Source organism: Pezoporus flaviventris, unplaced genomic scaffold, assembly GCF_033815535.1.
Source record: "Pezoporus flaviventris isolate CSIRO_AGI_PZ_B2104156 unplaced genomic scaffold, CSIRO_AGI_Pfla_v1 ptg000016l, whole genome shotgun sequence".
Classification (NCBI taxonomy): domain Eukaryota; kingdom Metazoa; phylum Chordata; class Aves; order Psittaciformes; family Psittacidae; genus Pezoporus; species Pezoporus flaviventris.
The window spans coordinates 11,420,505-11,444,260 of NW_026892564.1; the positions used below are offsets into that span (position 1 = coordinate 11,420,505).

Consider the following 23,756-nt stretch of genomic DNA (forward strand, 5'->3'; position numbering starts at 1 on the left):
TTTCTCCCTAATCCATAATAAGATTTACTTAGTAACAGCACAAAACAAAACAAAGATATGCTTCTGTTGTTTTACTGCTATGGAATTCTTATTTTAAGCTGTTCAGAAAAGTCAAGAATAAATCCAGATATTATAAATGTTTCAACTTTTCCTGCATTATTCTGATTAAAGGGAAAGCCGCAGTAACTTTGCAAGCTAGGAACTTTGTTACTCATTGCAGCTTTATTTTACTTAAGCAAGCAACAATACTTAGTTCTTGAACAGAGTAAGATCTACTATTCCTTGTACAATGATTTTTTCAGACCACTTAAAGCAAATCTCAATACAGTCCATTTTCTCCAGAAAGGGCTAAAAGGGGTTTATCAGATTCCATGGGAAAAAAAAAAAAAAAAGGACAAACTTCCATGCCAAGGTTGCCAGCAATTCCTCTGTGATAAGTGGTAGCTAACAGAGTCAGCACTAACGTCAGGAAGTTAAAAACTGCTCCGGCATGCTGATCCCCATGGGATAATTCAACAGCTCTTCATCTGTACCAACGGCAGTCACAGTTAAATCTAAAACTAGATTTTTCCACACCCTATTAACAGCAGCGTTGGAATGTAGCAGGGATCATAGGGAGAAAAGAGCATTTTCTGTTATCTCATAGTTATCTTTGAGGAGGTGGCAGATTTCCCAATGAAAAATTATCTTATAGATCTGCCTCTTATTTAAGGATATGCTGGTACTATCAAGTGGTGCTCTTTTTATGCTGAAATTGCTAGCAACAATTAAGAGTATCTATCTGCATGACTCTTTCAGCTGTGAGAGCAGCTTCAATAAATACCTATTTTCCATGCATGTAAGCTATAACACTGTCACCTATACTGACATGATCTGCATAAGCCATGTGGTTTCCACTAAGAAGGGTTTATACAATAGAGCCAGCTCTCCATTATCTTGGCTAATAGGGGAAGAGAATAACCCAGATAAAGGAAAGACATGCATAATTATTGCTTCCAGATAAGAGCCAGCTCAAATATTTCTGCACTATGCTCCCCAGACAGAGCTTGTACTTCTGTCAGAGCTTGCTAACTTAGACTTTATTAATTCAGGCATTACCTGCATCCATCTGGTACAAACTAGGCAGCTTGGGTGTCTCCATGATTTAATCACCCCACAAGTAATCTACTAACTGATAATTGTCTTGGCTGTAATTAAATAACAACTTCCATATTCACCCTTTTATATGTGCTGATACTGATACAGCATAGACCCATTCATGCATGGCCATGTCAAGGTTGACTGTGGCATAATGAGGAAAGGCAAATTATGCATGAAATGCAAGAGAAGTATGTTCAAAAGACAAGGGAATGCAGAGGGCACACAATGATGTAGAAGGGCTTTATATACACATCTAACAACCCAGAATTAACACAAGCACTTCTCTTATTCCCATATGGCCCTTGTAGAGGAAGTACGCTCAGGACTCTCATCAGTAACACAGGAAGGAACTAGAACTACCTTGCTACACCAATTGTCAGAGGTTTTCCATTTTTTTTATTATGTTGCAATTATTCAGCCACGTTGAACATTTGTCAGGTGTGAGAGCTCATAATCTGTAACCTCCACGGACCTTTTAGTACTGATACATAGCCTTCCTGATCTCAGCACTGGTATATAAATTGTATTGTTCAGTCACAAGAGACACTCAGTTCTGTTACAGATATATGGGCAAAACATTGTCTTCACACTACAGAAAGAAATACAGATTCTCTTATAAAGAAAATTAAAATGTTGCAATTATTTCTTTCTGGATTCCTATGGGAGGAAAAGGATTATAAAGAAAAAGACAATGAATTCAGCAACTGTTTCTTATACACTGAAGTGAAACATCTTATGGAAACAAAACCATTGCCGGGTAAGTTTTTAATGGTGTACTTCTACATGGCATTGTATTGAGGAATTGATGACTATATTTTGCCACATTCCATGTTGCATTTACAAATTAGCATTGCCTTGGTTTGTCTGCACATTACAATCAGACAGAGCTACACAATGATGCAAGCCATAGGCCAAGCTGCAAAGGGAAAATTGATAGGTTTGAGAAGTTAGCCGTATCATGTGATGTTACAAGACTGGCTACAGAAAAAAGCAACTAACAGCAAATTACAGTGCCACAAACATCAAATCCCCAAATATCTGTTCATTTTGCTTAAAGCATCACATACAGTGTTCAGATCACTGCGGAGGTCCTGAACAACATTTTCTATACTCCTGGTATCCTTCAGAATCTCAATGCTTTGTGTATATGGATTGAAATACACAGAGAAGGGACGATTGATTGATTTGGCAAAGTCCCTGGAAGAAAAAACAAAATTAACATATCTGGGGTTTTTTGACTGCTAAAGAAGAGAAAACTAGATTTTTGAGTCAAGGGAAATATTTTACCTCATCTTTTCTTTGGCTTCTTCAAAACTTTCTGAAACAAAGTAAGCTTCCTGGAAGGTAGTGATAAGGCATTCTTGCAAACAGGTTGTCTTTGGATCAAATGTTTTCACATTGGCCTTGTCAGAGAGAGCATGCTGCAAAATACACAAGAGGATCTTTTAAACTGCATTTCAATACTGCTGTGCATCTATACAGCTGTTCATATATATAGCTTTTATATCACTGTGCTGTGTTTCCCTTTAGTTAATAGCCTCTCATTTTACATACACAGTGGTTTTTCAGTTTGAGCAGAATAAATCATTTGTTACTTAAAAAAGCTCTTTTTACAAGAGTAATTTTTCCCCAAAAATGATTATTAAAATAATACAGAGGAGATTAGAAATTCACCTGCCATGTAGGCATACAAACATAAATCCTCAGCTGGAAACAGGAAAGTCATCAAATAATCATTCCTAAAAATTTATCTGTACAACTACAAATATGTATATGCCCAAAATGTCACTTAACTGGCAGAACTGATGATCATCTTGGTGGGTGAACTGAGCCTGACCAAACCATTAATATAATCTGTGCTTTACATTTCCAGGCCAAAATCATATACTATTTTCCTAACAGTGAGTTTAAGAAACTATATATCTGAAAACCAATTAAATAATGCCCACTTATATTGCATGCTGATGATATGCACTACATTCTGCCACGCACTGCTGAGCAATAATGCTCTATATAGTACTGTAAAGAAAAAAAAAATAACTAAATAAAAAGGCACAAATAAGTACAGAGCAGACTATGGGCAGATGATGCATCAAATGCTGCTACCCAGAGAAGAAATTTCCAGTTAGCCTTTCTTTTCATGTGACAGGCACAAACCACTAGAAAGGATGCAGAAGTTCCAAAACTGAGAATCAGGTACTGAGATGTTTTCCAACACAATCTTTTTCTAGCCCCCCCTTTCTACTTGAATAATTGTATTAGCTTTTGGATCTACCTTAATTTTTAGAGCACATGTATTTTCATTCTCAGTGCTCTGTATAGAAGTATAAGCTAAGGAAAGAAAGCATATTTAGGTCAACTTTCAACCTTTTTCAGTCTTCTAATATATACCCATAGTGAAGATGTACATGAAAACCATGGAGAAATGACAGGGAGGGAGCAGATCCCTGACGTTCAAAGGTGATTCTTATTTCTTTACTTTTTTTTCTTCATGGACACTCTTTATAGCAGAGTAAGGTATTAATATTAAGGTATTCACCACACCTTTTATCCAAGCTTTTGCTTAAGCTCATTTCTAAATCCCTGTGAAAGGCTCTGAAAATATCACACTAGCTCTCAACCTGCAGTCTCCAAATAACAGGACATAAAACTGGAACAAGAACCTCTTCCTCCCACCTCTTCTATCTCCAAAAATAAATACATGAAAAATTAATGTACGAAAACTTAAAATGTCAGGGAATTTACTTTCTTTAGTACATGTATCTTTTCCTTCTCACAAGGTTTGCCGTTTCTAGCCAGCCATCAGTTAAACAGGTTTGAAAAAATAAAGTAAAAAATGGCCCGTCTTGAATAGCATCCTCTTCTAAATGGATTGCAGAAACAGGCTCACCATAGGCTGCTTTCTATATCTGTCATCACTTTCTCCCTTCAGAGCCATGATGTGGTTGAGTGGCTGTAAATTTAGGCATTTACCTCCTTCTACCAAAATGAATGTGTTTTTATTGACTGGGAATTAAAATGACCTGGGATGCTAACTATAGCTAAAAACAACTCCTCTAAAGGTGCCTTCATACTTCCAGGTGAGACTTGATGCCTCAGATGTCTAAAGCACAGTTTTAAAACTCTGGGTGATGCGCTGTGCAGGGGATCGAGAGTGATATGGGTCACATTTTCTTAGGAACCAAATCAGTAGGTGACCACTTCTGGCTCATGGTTTCTTTCCTATACTGTGACAGCTTCAACAGAAAGGGTGACAGTGTTGTGATTCCCTCTTCTCCTTCACTCACTAATGGCCTCTGCTGGGCTAGTCCTACTCCTTGGGATATAAGACATCAGAGGTGAGAAAGGATTCAGCCTGTGGCTCCTACATCATGAACAACTGCTCTGGTCACTTAGCACCGATTTTATAAAAAGGGAGAGTTTAGAGAGAAGAAAAAGCTAATTCTTTATCACAGTGGATGTGCTCTGAGAAAGCCCTTCTGGTTATTCTCTTCAGATCTTGTATATGAAATGACTCCTACTTTCTGGATCCCAGTTCAGTTTACGCATGGCAGAGGTGCTGCTTCACAAAGCAACTCTGCAGAGACTGGGATGTGCAGAAACCAGGAAACATACAACCTCGAAGCAGAGGGTAAGGACTCAGGCATGCCTTCAAAGTTAGGTGACAACCGATAAGTTATTTTTAGGGATGCAGTTTAGGAATGAAGTGCCTACATTCTGATGAATTCACACCCAAGATACCTATCTATCTCCATTCTTGGATACTGTCTTTTGGCTCTTGCATCAAGCAGGCATTGGCATGCCTACTAAAGCAACGGGAAACATCTCTGTGAATCTAGATGTTTTCAAAGCCTGCAGCCTAGTGCCTCTGATGTCTACTATTGACTTGACATGCTGACACCAGAGACGGCAGAGCTCAGAAACTGAACTGAACCTGCACACAAACCTTCAGATAGAACATAAACTGCCTGGTGTGAACTAGGTTGGTCAGGACACTGTTTCAAAGCCAAACTAGAGGTCTGGCACTTTCAACATTATGATGCACAGAATCTCAACGAAAAACTACCTGGTGAGTCTAAAAGCTTCCAAGCTATATTTTTTAATGCATGCTATTCACTTATGTTCTGGTTGGACATTCAGTTCTTCGTTGAACTCAAATAAGCAAGTATCCAATACAGATTTCTCCATTGGAGACCTCTTCAGTTATCCAAAAAAATGTCAAGGTTAACAATCATAAGGAAAACAGCATTTGGTCAGAGCATTTTACCATCTTGTGCATTTGTTATAACTGTCTCTAAGGGCCCATTCATACAAACTGTACTGCTTGTGCTAATACGGCCATTGGTGATTCTCATTCAGTTCATGCAACAAGTGTTTGGAGTGAAAATTCCAAATGAATCATCCCTGATTCCCAGGAAAAGCAGCACTATCAGACAACCAGACAGTTTAAGAATCAGACAACTGCCATATTGGAAATAAGCACAGCACTAAAGAAATGCCTCAATGACCTTCTAGATCAAAGGTTGAGACCGACTGAGGTACCTAACCACAGGTCTCTAGGGCCCAGGATGTTTGATGCATCTGTATAGGGATGGAAGATACAGCACAAGTCCTAAAGAAGACTTATGCATTTCCAAAGTGGCAGCTGGAGAGAGCTGGTCAGATATACTGGGGCATCTCAGAAGGCACTAGGCATTTACACTGAGCCGAGAACCATTAATCACTTCCTAAGTGACCACTACCATTGACACACGAAGGAAGAGCTTGGTCTTGCAATTTCTCCTCTGAGTACAAAGAATTGAGTGTAATAATATAACTTGGAGTTTTCCAGTTTCACCAACACCCTCCCCCATTACCCCCCCCCCCAAAAAAAAAAAACCAAAAAAAATTAAAAAAAAAAAAATCTTCAGCTGGCAAGGAGAAAACTTCAGATGAGTTATAAATACAGCACTGTCTGCGGAGTAGAGGAGGGCAGAATAAGGACACAGATGAGAAGTTGTCTGTGTGCCAGTACTGATTTTACTACCTTATTATTTCAAGGCGGGAACAGAGTATTGGAAAACCTGCTCTTAAAGGTTTTTCTGATTATCTACGACACAGGTTGCAAATCTGACAGTGTCCTGATTTTACCAGATTTTTTTCTTTTTTTTCATCGGTATAATTTTCTATATTGTTTAGACAAATAAGGGAAAGACTCTCTATTTAAAAAGGCCACTAAAATGAGCACCTGGGATCCAGAAGCTGTTTTCTCCACCATCTTCATCCTCTTCAGAAAACAGAGTCAAAGCTTTTATTTGAATCATTTTGGTTATGAAGGCTAATGCTGGCTCTCCTTAACATAAATTATCATTAAAACAAAATATGACATCGTATATGGACATCACATTTGACTTTAAAAATCTATACAGAAAGATCTGAAGTCTACCTCTCTGGTAAATATAGAAGCATATAACAGGGATATATGACTTGATCTACAGCCAACTAAAGTTAATAGGAGACTCCTTTAATGAAAGAATTCAAGAGAGCATCATACAAAGCAAATGGATTAAAGTTTCCAAAGACATTTGTACTGCTTTTTAGAAATAGTTTTAATAATTGAAATGTACATTATTTCTGCCTTATCTCTAAGCCCCAAATATATACTGTGTAATAGCATTAGCTAGAGTTAACCTGACTATATTAGGCAGAACATTTTATAACTACTTACTGTACTATTTGTTTCCCCCCAGGCTTCACTTCTAATCTTCTCTTTCTCCTTATTTTGTTGTGCTTTTAAAAGTTTTTTGCCTCATGCTTCCATAACATGCACATCAGGAGCTGCATTTTTCAGTTTCTGAAATTTGAAGTCTCAGTATTGAGTGAGGAAAAAGACTTGAAGAAAATCCTATATTGATAGGCTGGTGCCCACATTTCTCTAGCTTCTATAGTTCTTTGTTGCTGAAGTTGTTTACCAGATTTGCAGACCGGAGACATGTAATATAGAAACCGGGATGACTGAACAAGCCATTCATTCATCTGAAAGGCCCAAATACTGTAGGCCATTCCCAGCCTTCAAATAATGCAAGTCATTTATTTCTAGAAATTTCTAAAAATTATCCATAAAATTAGGCACTGTTTTGCGTCCTTTAAATAATATTGTTGCACTGAAAAGAGAGCTAATAGGGTGGGCAGCTGGAGAACAGCTTTTCTTCTGGCTGACAAAACCATGTTATTATCAAATGCCTGTAAAATCAAGGCAGCAAAACTCAACACTGACACAAAATCTACCTTCCTAGTGGCAAGGATAAATAAGTATTTGAACTTCTTCATAGATTGGACAACAGGCTCACAATCACTGTTGTCTTAAGAATGGCAGTATTTATTTCTGAAAGGGCTTCTTCACTCCAACTCCTGTGAGAAGCATGGGATCTGCACATGAGGGTCAGATTTCATAACCATGCAATCTCAGTTTTCTATTCATCCCCACTCACCACAGAAATATCCAGTATTGTTATCATTTTGAGAGCAGTTCCTGCCATCCATGAGGATTTTAGTTAGAATCAGGATATTGATATTATCAGGATCTCAACCAAAGTCTGTTATATTAGCATTATCTTTCAGACACCTTCAGGTTAAAGAAGACATTTTCCCTCCCAATAGGTGCGAGGAGGTGGAAGTAAGGGAGTTTGCTTTCCCAGGAAACATTAGAAACTTGTACGGCTTGATGCAAGACTGTGCACCAATCCCATGGGCAGCCAGATATTTTCCTTCCTAAGCATTTGCCCGATGTATCTTGTTAAGAAGAGCACATTCACTGCCAGGTTTCTGGTGTAGAAACAGCTTTCCCTATGGTCATGTTAGCAGAAAACTTAGTAGTGTTTTACATTTTTTTCCTTACCTTTTACCTTATTTTCTACCATGGAGCACAGCCCCAGACGTTTTTCACCTTACCATTTTCTTCATGGAGACTGGCTATTTGTGGTATGGTGCTGTTCTGTGACTGCAGCACACAAGTCCTTAGTTTCTCAATAACTGAAATGTCCAACTTAAGTCCCTATGCTCAGTATATGCAAGATCTGGAGAAATTTAATAGCTTACGATACACAAGAGGTCAAACCAGATGATCGAATAGTCCCTTCTGACTTCCCATGTATGAAATATATATGTAGAATAATAGAAAAGTATATAATATTATTGATTTATGGTAAAATTATTATGATATATGGCCATACCTTTGAAGCAGATCAATATAGTCCATTAGTGGGCACATTATTTAATTTTTGCCGTTGCTTTTCAAAAGGATTATTCTTTGCATTTATACTATGAGATTACTGGTGAGTGAAGAACACAGATTTGGGATCACAAATGCGAGGTAACAAAATATGCGGACTTGACAAGAATAATGTGTTTGTTTATGACATTGATGGTAAAAGATTTATTTCATTCTTGACTATTCATCTCCTCACTTTTATGCCCTTAGATTTTGTAAATGATGTGACAGGTACTTTCAGGGTCATTACCTAATGACTGTAACTGTTAGTTTAAATAAAGACCCGATTCTCTGCAGACTCCTGCACGGAGTTTGGGGCTTAGCACTGAATGTTGTAGGGCCAGAAGAAGTGAGACATATTCATCTCTCTGCATCTAACCATCTTTGCACCGTGAGTATAAAATATTACTAGGCTAATACAGAGCACTGTGGCTGAAGTACGCAATGAACTTAGAGCAGCTGTAATGCAACCAAAGAAAAATACTGGAGAAGGCAATTTTCTTCAACCTTTTTTCTACTAATGAAAGAATAGCAATTTGACTAATGAGCTTCACCATGAATATTCTCAGTTACAGGTGAAACAAACATGAAAGAAGAGACTGAGATCCTTCTATTAAACTGCTAGGTAGTTCACCAAAAAAGCCAGCGCAGGAGGGTGGGGAGAAGTTAAACATAAATAAACAGCAGATATATTGCAAAACAGTTTGTAAATACTATTATACATATACTGTATACATATACTATTCTGTACATGCTTTCTAAAACCAAATCTTTACCTGAAAAGCCACCAAGAGTTCATTTAGGTGCCAGAAGATGGAACTACTCCCTCTCCCTCCCTCCCATCTTCCCAAGAGAGAGATGTATTATGCCCCAAAATACTAGACTTGTGACAAAATACTTTTTGCTTGTTCTCTATGTTTTCTAGGCATAAAAAGAGGCAACAAATGATCCACTACAACTACTCACATCATGCAAGGTTAAACACTTTCACATTTATAAGAATAGGGCTCTAGGTATTGTCACACTGGCATGTACTTCAAATCTAGCACGAGTTCATATGCATTCCTTAACTTTAAATATGATTAAACTACTGAATCAGGACCCTAATAAATGTTGTTCTTTTAATATCAATAATGAATCAATTGAAATACGCTGGATTACTTACACCAGAACCACATATGATTTCAAAACATTTTTTGTATGTTGTAAAATTATATGCTTCTTTTCTAAACAAAGTTTTCAGAGCTCAAGAAACACTCACCTTTAAAACCTACGAGCCTCCTTTTACAAGAAATGCAAATTCAAACAGAAACTAGTTCTGTAGTTTGTAGTTGCTTTGGTACTTTGGGCCTTACAAATCCATTTCATGCTTCAAGTGCCAGCTGATATTTCAAACAAAGCTTTTAGGTCAATATCACACTTTAAAAGTAAGCTTTTTATCCTGACAACTTTAGCTGCTATTTGGAAGTCAAAATATTTACATCCAACTATTATTTTGTTAAGAATTAAAAAAAAAAGTTGATTCTGCTTTAAGGACACATACCTTTAATTCGCCAATAGAAGACAGAAGTCCTGCCCCATAAGCACGTAGCTGTCCTTCTTGCTTGCAAAGGCCAAATTCAATTGTAAAAAAATAGCACTGCAAAACAAAGATACATATAGTGCAGCTGCAAACAGGCACTTCAGCAATGACAATTGGTACCATATTCGCTTGATTGCCCCACTTCTTCAGAATTTCATGTCTTTCACATAAATTCAGATAAAGTATGTTGTTACTGCTAAGTACTTTAAATGTCATGGTCTGCAGTAGCAGAGCTTTGCACAAAAATGTGTGATTCTGCTTTTTTTCTGAACCCAATCAGTTCACAGGAATGGCCAGTTAGGAACAGACAAGCAAGATCATTTAGGTATCAAAAGCACTGATAGTAATCTGCAGAGATTTTTGAAACCTCCTGAAATAAATGAGGTGACTTAAAATAAAATCCTGCAAGGTAGCTGGTCTGCCTATCTAGAAGCCTCTGAATATCTCTGAGATCTAGTTCAGAGCACACAGCTTTAAGCTCGAGCTGATGCCACTTTAAAGTGTGTCACATATTGAAGTACTTTCTTGAGTTAGAATTAACTTACTTACATGTATGTGTTTAAGGGCCTTCTTGAGCCAAGGCCTTAGGCTTCACTTGATTTTACACTGTCATAAATGAAGAACTAATATGCCACTTGGCTTCTTGAATTACAGAAAGAAAATTACAGTCAGTTGACTAAGTTCACTTGACCAATCCATTACAATTGTTCTTTAGGTCTACATTCAATCAGGTAACATATCTGATAACGAACTGATGAGGAACTATGAAAGAGAGGTGCTAAACTGGCATAACAGTACTGTAACTAACTTTGCTGTATCCACCCAACAAAGTTAAATGCTAGGAAGACCATAAGAAGCACAGATAGCTCACTGACCGCTAAATGCAAAAGAAGACAGTCACTTCTGCTCCTATGGTACCATGTTTTAGTTTGGTTTTGCTATGACACATCAAGATTACTTTTTGATGTTAGATCAAACAGTTGAGATTAAGCTAGTAACTATTTCTACATATGAAGGTTTTAGGAAGTTGATTTCTAACTTGAACAAAAACATTACATATATTGCATATATACACACAGATCTATATACATGTGTGCTTATTACGTTACCTGACAATTTCAGGTTTTGTGCAAAAGGACATAACTCCACTGAACCGAACAGATTTACAAGTCTTTGCAGGAAATACGAATTTAGGATAAGAACCCAGTATTTGGCACTATGTCTTTAGTTTTTCTGAATTACTTGAGAATGGATCCTAACATGATTACTTATTTTTCATCCATTTCCCTCTTAAACCCCCACTCTTCCAGGTTGAGCATCATACTAAACGCAAAAGAGCAGAAATTAACAGCTTTTTTAAGTTCAACAAATGTTTAGAAATTGACAAATGAGTCATTTCTCTGCCTCATAAAAGTTCCTGTAGAGCTAGTGATTCATGCAGCATGGCACTATATAGAAGGGTGTGATAAAAAAGAATAAAAATATGAGCCCTGTGTCTAATCCACAGCTGCTAAGTCAGCTGGCAAGAAGAAAAGGTTGTGGTGACTTCAAATGCCTTGAGTCAGATTCCACCACAGCAAAGGCACAGATATACACTAGGGGAGGTGAAAGCACAACTCTGACCAGAAAAAAATGCCAATAAAAAAAAAAAAAAAAAATCAAAGTTCTACCACTGGCCTTGTTTTTGACTCAGATAAAGGCAAACTGTTATAAAATATTTTATTAGATGTAATGAGCTGGTGTCGTCATTTAAAAGGAGGCCAAGACAATTGGTTTCTAAAAAAGACACCTCAGGGACAAATAGCCAGGTGCACAAAATGTCAAAGGCATCACTAGGAATGATGAGTGAAGCTGAGAGACCTACTGCCAAAAAGAGTACAAAGTTAGCTTCCCTGCCTGAATATTTTGCCAGGAAAACCTTCAGGAGGCTACCTACAGTCCTGCTTCTGTACATGCCGGCACTGTCAGCAATGGACCACTCAGCTTTACACTTTAAATCCCACTAACACCTTCGAATTTCCCATTAACTCTCTTAAAACAACACACCAGGTAGTGGTTCTTATGCTCTGAACATGAGCACCCTGACAGATACACAGCAGGACTGGGATCCTGATAAAATACAGTGGTGATCACGGTCACTTCCATTCTTAAAACCAGCTGCAGCTAAAAAGGGCATGGTCTGGTATTTGTCTGTTATAGATCTGTAAGAGCAGCCATGACTTTGTTCCTCAATGTGGGACACTTTTACTGTAGACCTTTCTCAGGCTGAGAAGGACCAAACCAATGTCAGGCTGCCCACAGGAGAATTCCCACTTAGCAATCCATAGGAACAGTGGAGGGAGGGAAGAGAAATGATCTCCACTCTCCTGAGGAGGTGCACTGTTGGGGAATGAAGGGGCAGAAAGCAGAGAGCTAACACTGGCAAAGGTGAGAGCAGTCCTTGCTGCCATGGAGTAGGGTGTGCTTAAGACAGAGGGAGACCTCAATGGCAGTTCCTCCTTGATAGACACATAGCACACAAAGAGAGCTTTATTTTACTTAAGTTCAAAAATTATTACAATTGTTACTATTATAAGAAAATATACTATTATTATATTTATGAGCCAACACTCGCTGATGACAGCCTATCTTCAGCACTGATAAAACTTGCACTCTCAGGATAACTAACTCAAATAAAATGCATGCAAAATGACCAGATGATAAAATACATCTCCCTACTACTAACTTCTGGTATTAAGCTACAGCATTAAGAAAAGCCCTTCAGATGAAAAGCTGATTTTTTGATAAATTTGCCATATGCAACAACTACAATTTCTGTATTTAAGAGACCTCTGCTTAGCTACGAAAACGCGATAGCTCACCCAATACTGCCATCTTCAGATCATTAGTCAGCAACACACGATTCCCCCCTGCCTCTACTCACAGGCTCACTCAGTGCCTTACAAGACTCCGCAGGCTTTGGCAAGCTGTGCTCTCAAGTCTACAAACACGGAGGCACCTGATGAGGTTGAATGTTAACTATACAGAGACACGTTTTATAAGACCAGACCCAGAAATACCCACTTAATCACTCTCTTTGTACGGTAAACCACACTGACTGTGGTAATCTGTATTTTATATGAGATAACTATAACTGACACTGGAGTGGGAACGACAGGACAAAGAAATGGCTGTTGAGAATAATAGATTTGTTAAAGCCTCACCTGAAGGCAAATAGCTTATTATTGTTGTTATATGTGGTTACTTGCTGAATGCAAGTACATGCTGAATGCAAGCAAAATGGGGCACACAGACTCTGATTTCAAATCTTAGTCATGTTTCTGGTATACTCCCCAACCTGCAGCCCTAGGCACATGGCCCTTCAACAATATCCTGTTGTCCCCCCCTACTCCCAGCTCCACCTCATCTTTAGAATGAAGTGTGGCTTTGCTACCTACAGGTAGGCTTTTGAAGTAGGATGTTGTAAAAATTCTGTAGTTCTTGAAGAGCCTTCACCTAAAATGTACCTCCATTACCCAAACCAGCAAAGTAAGATGAAGAATCAAAGAGCCAAATAAAGGATTGAAAAGAATTTTTAAGACAAGAGACTCTCCCCAGCCCTGAGGAGAAGGACTTGGGCGTGCTGATTGATGAGAAGCTCAACATGATGCAGCAGTGTGCACTTGCAGCCCAGAAAGCCAACCATATCCTGGGCTGCATCAAAAGAAGTGTGACCAGCAGGTCAAAGAAGGTGATCCTGCCCCTCTACTCTGCCCTCGTAAGACCCCACCTGCAGCACTACATCCAGCTCTGGGGTCCACAACAAGGATGTGGACCTGCTCAAGCAAGTCCTGAGGAGGACCATGAAGATGATCAGAGGCTGAAGCACCTGTGCAGTGAAGACAGGCTGAGAGACTCGGGGTTGTTCAGCCTGGAGAAGAGAAGGCTCTGAGGAGACTTTAGAGCAGCCTTCCAGTTCCTAAAGGACGCCTACAAGAAATCTGGAGAGGAGCTTTTTACAAGGGCATGTAGTGATAGGACAAAGGAGAATGGCTTTAAACTGAAAGAGCATAGATTTAGATTAGATATTCAGAAGTTCTTTACTGGGAGGGAGGTGAATCACTGGAAGAGGTTGCCTAGAGAAGTTGTGACTGCCCCATCCCTAGCAGTGTTCAAGGCCAGGTTGCATGGGGCTTTGAGCAACCTGATCTAGTGGAAGGTGTGCCTGCCCATAGCAGCAGGGTTGGAACTACAAGGTCTTAAGGTCCCTTCCAGATGAAACCATTCTGCGATTCTATGAGACATCATCCTAATGACCAAGACTGCCAGGAGCATAAGACAGTAACCAAAATGATTTTAATTTATTTCTCTTATTTAATGAAAGTATACAAAAGATACTTTACTGTCAAGTGCATGAAACACTGTCTACACAGGTCCAAAAATTATTAAATGGATCAACGGAAGAAAATCCTATTAAGGGCTATTAATTACTAATAGAGCAGATCTCTTCCTCCAGACTGCCTGAAGCAAAAGTCATTAGCAACTGAAGCAGCATACCAGGAAAATATTTCTACCATATGGCTTTCAGTCTACACTGTCCTCCAGATGTCTGCAGTTTGCAAGTATCAGAGACAAGATACTGGGGCACCTGGTCTGGTCCCATATATGTGTGATAGTAAGAGTCAGACAGTCGTCCTACTATCTACCTGGAAAGCCCTGGCTAAGTCCAAGGCTGGTCTCCAAGGTAGATACAATCTCTGCTCTTCATGTTCAGGTACTGTCCTGCATTATAAACTAGACTACCAAAAAAGAAAAAAAAAGTGACTAAGAATAATAATAAATTATTCAAGGCTGTTTAGACATTTTCAAAGGCAGGAGAAGAGGACTGATAAGTTGAACTCTCTTCATCTTACTGGTTTCTAAGCCTTTGAAAATCACTCCTCACATCACACCATTCTGTAATTGGGAATCTCCCTCCTGGGACACATGCAAACAGTTTGTGCAGGGTTTTGGGTGCTAAGGTCATAAAGTCAGTAGTTCAAAATCTGCTAGCATAAAAGGGCCTTGCAAGCCATTCCACTTTGCTTAGTTTTCTTATGGTATAGCATAGAGACCATTATCTGTGTTCACTTGGCAAGTTTCAGCATCATGTGTAACTTGAGATTTTATCTGTTCTCTAAAAGTACTTTTTAAAGATGTTGTCAGCATGAGTCCTGAGAACACCAACCATGTCAAGACCTGATTCACTTGCACTCCCTGTCAGGAGAGGAAAGGCAGCGAGATTGAGTAACTGCATGACTGCAACCTTAGCATATGGATAGGATATGCTTCACCACTACAGGAACCAGTAATGGGATGGTGCTACAGCCCCAAACTGACACACAGTAGCACAATCACTTTACGCATATGTATGAAATTAGTTGCTATGAACACAACTATTGATGCGTGTAAATAATTGCAAGTCCAGTGGCAAATAAATATACTTCAGAAAACATCTCTACATTCATTCTATTGTATTTAAGATTTTTAATGAACCATTCTTGATTCAGATATATGTTACGTCATAAAGCCATAATGGTTTGGGCTGGAAGCGACTTTAAGGATCACCTAGTTCTAACCCCTCTGTCATGGGGAGGGACACCTTCCACCAGACCTGGTTGTTCAAAGCCCCATCCAGCCTGGCCTTGAACACTGCCAGGGATGCGGCAGCTACAGCTTCTCTGGGGGACCTGTGCCAGGGCCTCACCACTCTCCCATATGGTTGGGCCTCTAGGCTGCAAGTGCACACTGCTGGGTCATGTTGAGCTTCTTGTCAACCAACACCCCAAATCTTTCTTCTCAGGGCTGCTCTCAATCCTGTCTCTGGCCAGCCTGTATTTGTGCTTCACAAATATGTTCACAATATGCAAAGTATGTTCACAATATGCAAGAATAATTCCTTTTTCTTTAAGAGGCCTCGAAAATTATTTACCTAGAGATTAAATCTCACATATACTTGTAATTAATTATCTTGTAAAACATAGTTATGTACAACTGAAGGACCTCTAAAAATCCCATTTTTAGAAACCAATCCTAAGAATTAATGGTGTTTTCTTCCTCTCTGTAAAAGTTGTTCAAATTGCAAGCAAATGTTGATTCAGAGATACTGTTGACTCCTTGTTTGTGCTTTCTTTCTTCATAGCTGTTGCAAATAAACTTGTCAATAGTTGCTTATTTTTCAATCTTATCTTAAACACATCAATAGTCACTGAAAAAAACACCTGGCATTTCACATTAGAATTACTCAAAATACACAGCCTGCTGAGTAGTATCAAGAATCTCCACTACAAGAAACAGATAGATATAACACAGGTAACCCAGGCAACTAGCCAGTACAGCCAACGTTAAAAGTCCAGACATCAAGCAATGCAGGCTATTTGACAGCTATTCATGTGGGAACATTATTGAGTAGAAAAGCAGGGAGATTTCTGAACAACAAATAAATCTCATGATGAGCTTGTGAATAGATCAAAAGCAGAAAAGAAGTAAAATTCAATGGCTAAGCCTCATTATAGATGATTCGCCTACCTCCAACAAAGGCAGTGACCCTACTCACAGCCAACAGCGCTTCCAAATAAGAAAACAAAGTTTAATTATTCTGAGTTATCTTCCTGAAGTATTTTGTTTAGTGTGCCACTTCGAAATGTATTTAGGCTCACTGAAATGAGGCTTCCTTTGGGGATTTCAAAGTGTATATATTTAATAATATTCTCCTTTTCTCCTCATCTGACTGCTTTGCATTCAGACCTTTCACTAAGGATGAATACTTGGAACAATCTCTTTATAAACAGAAATTTGAGTAGATGTGGTGCCGCTTATTAGAGCACTCAGGGATAGATGCAGACCAGCCCTCACAGTTCTGTTGACAGCCATAGCACACAGTATCACTACATACAAGTTCCTCTAATGCAGAGGCTTGGCATATGGAAAGAGGGCACACACTACAACAAGCACAGCGGGGCTTAACCCCTTGTGAATAGTTTGAAATGAAATGTTTCTTTTTTTCAGGAATTTCTGCAGAAAAACTCGTAATGGCAACCAAAATAGAATTATCATCATGAGTTTGTAAGGAAACAGAAAATATACCTCAAGCAACAAAATGCTACAGTGATATTGGTAAGGAATAAAGCTGTACCTGCAAAATTGGTGAGCTCAGCCAAGACAAGAAAATGTGTATGGCAGTCACCCACCTTGCAGGTGCAATATACCTTCTGGAATAAGATATGGAGGGCATCCTTACTAACATTTTTCTGTCACTCAAGAGAATGCATCTTTCTATTGCTCATTCTCACATGAAGGAGGCCCTCTTGCTACTCTGAAGAGCAGGCAGGGAAAATGGAGGATGAAGCACTTCTGGGATCTTTCTGCTGCTGCCACTCCACTTAGCTCCCACAGAGTTAGAGCCAATGGATACCCTGCTCCATGTCTGAACTGCTCCTAAATAATCTGAATTCCAGCTTGCTCTGCACAAAGACAATGTCTGTCCACCCCTCAGATGAAAACCTTGGAGGCCTTTGGAGACACAGAATCAAGAACCTCTACAGTTAAGCAGGAACTCTTTCTGTGTAAAAACGCTGGTGTTTCCTGGCCAGGCAACAATTCCCTTCCACCAAAGCTAGGAGCCAAAGAGATGATACAAAAATATCAATCCCACAAAAGCACACTTGCCTCAACTTGCTTAACACTGTCAAAGACCTCCTAGCTTTTTAAAACATAATTAACTAGTAGTGCTGAAGCTTAACACACAGCTAAGGAGATGAGACCATCAAACCTATGACCTGCTGCTTAAATCACTTGTTGAACATAAGGCATTGAAGCCCTAATGCTTCACCCTTACTATTTCCCCTTCCCTGTCATTTGACTCTTACCTTGAACAACTTCTAAGACCTGGGGTTTTAAGGTTTATTAATTTCATATGGAGTTATTAAGAACAAATGATGTGCAATAATGAGCCATTCCCTTTCCACATTATTTTACAATATGTAACATCAATTCATGTTCAGCGCTCCCTACAGTAGCTGAAGTATTTGCTCATTTCTTTTCAAGCTGTTGCTTCAAATTTCAGCAATTCTAAGAGAGCTAACATAAGAGGCACAGTTAGGTCTTTCAACATGTTAGCTGGGACTCCAAGAGATGGGGTCCTCTGAAAGTCAAACTAAAAAGAAACAAAAAAGGAAAAGAAAGAAAAGCAGAGTAAACACATGTCACTGCTGTCCAGCCACACTCTCCAGTCTGTGCTGCCTTATGTGACACACTCGACCCACTATGATCCTTCACAATTCACAGTCTGCAAGCAGGGACTGTCTTTTCAGGATCTGCCGTTCCTGTTTTCCACATCTTTGTCCTGCTACTCCTTCAAATGAGAACTTTACATTAAGAAACCATCAAAGGAAGTACCACCCTGATTTTATACACTACATAGGCAAGGGCTGGCATCCTGGAAGTGCTCCCTCAGCCTTTTGGCTTATGCTACAGCTTGAAGAGTATGATTTATATGTAGCAGAGGGCTAAGGACTTGAAGACTGACAGGTTGGCATAGAATCATAGAATAGTTAGGGTTGGAAAGGACCTTAAGATCATCTAGTTCCAACCCCCCTGCTGTGGGCAGGGACACCTTACGCTAAATCATATCACCCAAAGCCTCGTCCAACCTGGTCTTGAACACTGCCAGGAATGGAGCATTCACAACCTCCCTGGGCAACCTATTCCAGTGCCTCACCACCCTAACAGGAAAGAATTTCCTTCTTATATCCAATCTAAACTTCCCCTGTTTAAGTTTTAACCCATTACCCCTTGTCCTATCACTACAGTCTCTAATGAAGAGTCCCTCTCCAGCATCCCTATAGGCCCCCTTCAGATACTGGAAGGCTGCTATGAGGTCTCCATGCAGCCTTCTCTTCTCCAGGCTGAACAGCCCCAGCTTCCTCAGCCTGTCGGGCATGACCCAAGTGAGAGCAGAATTTGGAACCAGTACACATAAAAGATATCATTTAGCTTTCCTTCACCTGAGAACACTCCCACTTTCTAAGTAGTCATTGACTCTAAGACTGTTGCCCCAGTTGTGAACTGAATTGCTTAGAAGAATACCCAGAGAACAGACAAGAACAACCTCAGACACTTTTCTTCCTCTGGCATCCAGAGCCAGCATCTCTACAAAAAGCCTAAGCCAGCCCTCAGGACCCGTTTCCCACAGTTAACTATAGACCTCAGCACTGGTTCAACATAGTTTCCTCCTCTCTAAAGGGATCAACCTCCCAGCAAGCAAACTTGGAGGGAGACTCAGAAGAGAAGATATAAGTTACAACACTCCCTGAAATACCACTTTAGGCTAGGGAGGCAGAGTCTGCCCTTTTGAACATGCTGCAATGCTCTAAGAAAATGGCATAAGAGGAAAACTGGCACTGGAGTCTCTTCCACTTATCCTGGGAGAAGCTTTTGATAGACTGGTAAGGTAAATTCACAGATTAAAAAGAACCAAAGGCGCAGCAATATCACAGTACAGGCAATCCTCATTCTATAAGCAGAGAGTTTACAGAAACACTGCCCAGTCCACTGTCAGAATTAATTACTGCGGGCTGCGAGGCCTCTTTAATAACTATCCTTGCCAGCCTGGAGACAGGCCCCAGTACTCTCCCTAACAGGCATTCCCCTAAGTAAGGCAGCAGGTGCATATGGCACTTCTCATGATGCAATTCCCTGGAGCAGGCTGTGTCCCCCTGTAATTGTCAAGCCAATTACTGCATATGGCAATTGCACTGCGAGGAGTGGTGCAGAAGAGCCACTGAGCCTCCCATGACATTTTAGCTGATGAGGGACATGAGGTTCTTGTGTCCATGATCAGCAGCAAAAGTCCTAATGTATCTGCTAATGGAGGAAGTCACATCTTCAGAAAGTGGAGCAGCCTCCTGGGGCTTGAAGGATCTCAGAACTTTTGCAAGACCTGAAATTCGGGGGCAGAAACACATTGAAGAGACAGGGACAACTGGAACTGAAGTTACAAAATTCTTATTTCAAGGAAAAAATGAACTATTTCTTTACAGTCATATCCATTTCAAATTTATTTTTGAGGAGTGTCCTGGGTTCAGCAGTAGCAGTCATTTTTCTCCTTCTTGGTAGCTGGTGCAGTGCTGTGTTTTGACTTTCAGCTCGGGAACAGAGCTGATAACAATGATGTTTTGGTTTGGCCAAGGACTTTGTGAGCCTCATGCTCTGCCAGGGGGGAGGGGAAGCCGGGAGGAAGCAGAGACAGGACACCTGACCCAAATTGACCAAAGAGGTATTCCATACCACAGCACGTCATGCCCAGGATGTAACTGGGAGTTAGCCGGAAGGGCTGGGAGACTGCAGGGTTGGAGGAGGTATCGGTCGGAGCTTGGTCGGGCTTGGGGGGCAAGTTATCGGTCAGTGGGTGGTGAGGTGTTGTATTCTGTTCCCTTGTTATTTCCTTTATCATTATTATCACTGGTGGTAGCAGTAGTGATTTGTGTTATACCTTAGTTACTAAACTGTTCTTATCTCAACCCGTGGGAGTTGCATTCTTTTGATTCTCCTCTCCGTCCCTCCGAGAGCTGGGGGAGGGCAAGAAAGGGGGGGAAGTGAGCGAACGAATTACCTGACTGGGTTTAAACCACAACAAGGAGCAAAAAGGGTAGCTCATTCCAAAAATAACAGCATCCACACTAATTTTCTAAACATTTAAGACAGATGCAAGTAGTTAATTTTCTATGTACTGAATATTGATTTAATAGATAAAACTTGCTTTCAAACATCACAGTTTCCAACAGCAACACTGCATTTAAACTCAATGTTTGTTTAATCACACAAATGCAAAGGGAGTCCCCTTTACAGCTCTTAATGCATTTGCTTAGCCTGCTTTGCACAAACCCCCCCAAAAAAGGTAGTAGGCATCGACACAAAAGTGTAAGTTCTATTCCTGTCAAGCTGACAGGCAGATCAAAGAAGAAAAGTAGCTCTGGGAATTTTAAGTATCTATTAATTTTGATACTAAAAATATATCCAAATTGAAAATGTTTTCATGGCCCCAAACAGAATCCTTTTCAAGTAGCTGAGTATCTCCTTGTAGTGCTCCAATTTTCAGCAGTGAGGGCACGTAAAATGAATCTATAGTAACCACAGAGTAATCAACTGAGTCACCACTGAGTTACCTGACAGAAGCCTGTAACCACAAAGCAAATCACATGAACTGGTATTCAGCAAGTTAGAAAAAAGTTATACTGAGCAAGTACTTGTGAGCAGAGATCACAGCTCTTCACTGAACCAAGTCCAAGACTGTGGTCTAGAAGTAAAGACATGAAGATCACTCTGAAATGGTCACTAGTGACCTTGAACTGATATGTAAGATCTCTGTACTCATATAGGTCCTAAATTCATTGCAGATATGCAATATGTATCTGCTCATAATCTAATGGGTTTATTCAATATTAAAATTATCTTATAATGGTGTTTACATTCTAGAAGTTTAAAATGTATTGTCAAATATATATTTAGACATTTTCTACAGTCAAACTCTGTAACTGTAACAATTACAGTCTACTGATTCAAAGGAGGGAGAAAAACCACTAGAAAAAAGAGTAAAGTGTTTTATGGGGGGAAAAAAAGATAATCTGGGAATACCCACTCTTTCCATCATGTCTTGAAAAAGCTCTGAATTCAAACTGTTCTACTCAGCACTATTAGTAGACACCATCTTTATCAATGACACTATGATGATCTATAGAAAGTTCTTACAACTTACAGAAAATATAAAGCATACCGATGCTAAATGAAACAAGGTTATCTTGCCAAAACTAATGCTTTGTCTGATGCAAAAGCAAAATCCCAAAGTAAGAGTGAATCTAAGAAACAGATTAAGGGAGTGGGGGACTTGTTCAAAGTGTGCCTGAAATGGCACTGTCACCTTGATGTTGTCCCCACCTCACACTGCAACAACTTCAGTCACAGCTAGAATCAAACAAAAACAATCAAAATTAATGGACACTAGGCCCCTCTTTGGCTTCAACAGTGCTCTCGGGCCGAGCACTTGCTTTCCTTTCTAAATTGTCAACAAATAAAAAGAACTTTTATACAATAACATCAGAAGGACTCCCAGCTCTAAGAAGTAGCTAACAAAATTTATTGCATGCTGTACCACATGAGCTTGGTTTGGACAGAGGAAGAGACAAAACTGCAGTCATGTGTCCTCTGGAGTCAATTCTTCCCCTGAAGAAACCCATATTCCAAAATAACAAGTTTTGCCAAGTAAATTATTAACATTGATTTTACAGCAATTCTACTGACCTTTTGGATGCTGTATACATGGAAATTAAGGTAGTATTTTGCCCACAGACCTAAACTCATTGAAAGCAATGGCAAACCTCCCCTTGGTCATGTTTAGCATCAGGCTTGGACCTATAAATAGATAATTCAGCTATACTTACAAAATCATTATGGTAGATCACACCAAAAATATCACTATTAAAAATTTATGGGACCATATTCCATCAAGCACTTTGATGCAATTTGATAGAAAGATGACAACAGGCACAAGAACCACTTCCAAAGCTGCAGCATTAAGTAATTAAGCCCTAGGCATATATAGCTCTTCATGGATACCAAGCATATTTTGTCTTATTCCCATACTTTTATCTGTGCATACAAAGAAAATACCCAGGAACAAGCTGGATCAGAGAATTAAACTGAACACATGTGGTACACTCAGTCCCTAAACCAGTATTTAAAACAATGCAGTTTAGTGCATAGTTGTGAATATTTAGTATCTTTTCAGCTTTGTACAGACATGAATTTTAAGACTCTTTCCGTAAGATGGTATTTGGCTTATGCATAGTAGCTACATGTATGAATGTCCCTTCTGTAAGCAAAATTATTTACTGAAATATTCCACACAATAAAAAGGTAAGTGCATGATTCAAGGACTTTCTTCATTACACATAATTGCTTTGGATTCTGCCTGAAAGCAGAATCTCCTGGCTTTCTTCTCCTGATGGGCCCACAGACCCCCAAAGGGAGGGCTAGGTGTGCAGGGATGCAGCCATGGTTGTACTGTGTAGTGTGGCACATCCGTGAGCAAGGGGAACCTAGAGCTGGCCCACCCTAACAGCACTGCAGGTTCCAGCCAGATAACTGGGCATCTGCATTCAGGAAGCTGCTCCCAAGAGAGCCCCTACCTGCAGCCACCAAAGCTGGTTTTGCACAGCATTCTTCAGCTGCTCTGGCTCCATGTAAAGCATGGATAAAGCCAACTCCTTCAGCTGTGCACACACAGCACAGACATTTCCTCAGTCCTAAGTAAGACCTAGACATGGCTGAAATGAGTTGCCACATGCTAAACTCCTTCACTTCCCCATATACCTGTGTGATGCTGATGAAGGACCTCCACAACTTGCGCAAATGACTCAAATAATTACCACTCTGTGTTACAGAATCATACAGAAGTAGGTAAACAAACACAATTAAAAAAAGGAGCAAATTATAAAATTTACTTTGTTAGTTTGTTTCAACACCTATATATTCCTCTGAGAATACTTCTTAACATAGTATGGGATGTTCTATAGTACATAAATAAAGCTTTAGCATCATGAGAGCTCCGCAGTTCTGGACTGTACAAGAATGCATTTTAGCAGTGAGTTTCACATATATGTGCTATGACCAAAGAAAACTAAGTGTAGTAGTGTTAGTATGAATGGTATCTACATAGAGCCTAGGATTATCTCTATCCTTCAATGTATCAGTGAAAGCACTGGGGCACTC

General features: G+C 39.6%; 1 protein-coding gene across 1 annotated transcript in view; it reads right to left on the reverse strand.

Moving 5' to 3' along the window:
• Positions 1–200: 200 nt before the first annotated feature.
• TPH2 (tryptophan hydroxylase 2) overlaps positions 201–23,756 on the reverse strand; it is a 53,970-nt gene continuing 30,414 nt past the window's right edge. Inside the window, exons 9-11 of the mRNA XM_061454780.1 lie at positions 9,933–10,028; positions 2,428–2,561; positions 201–2,337 (exon numbers count right to left, since the gene is read on the reverse strand). Of these exons, the coding sequence (XP_061310764.1) occupies positions 2,163–2,337; positions 2,428–2,561; positions 9,933–10,028 (405 nt within the window). The 3' untranslated portion in view covers positions 201–2,162. The remainder of the gene's footprint in view (positions 2,338–2,427; positions 2,562–9,932; positions 10,029–23,756) is intronic.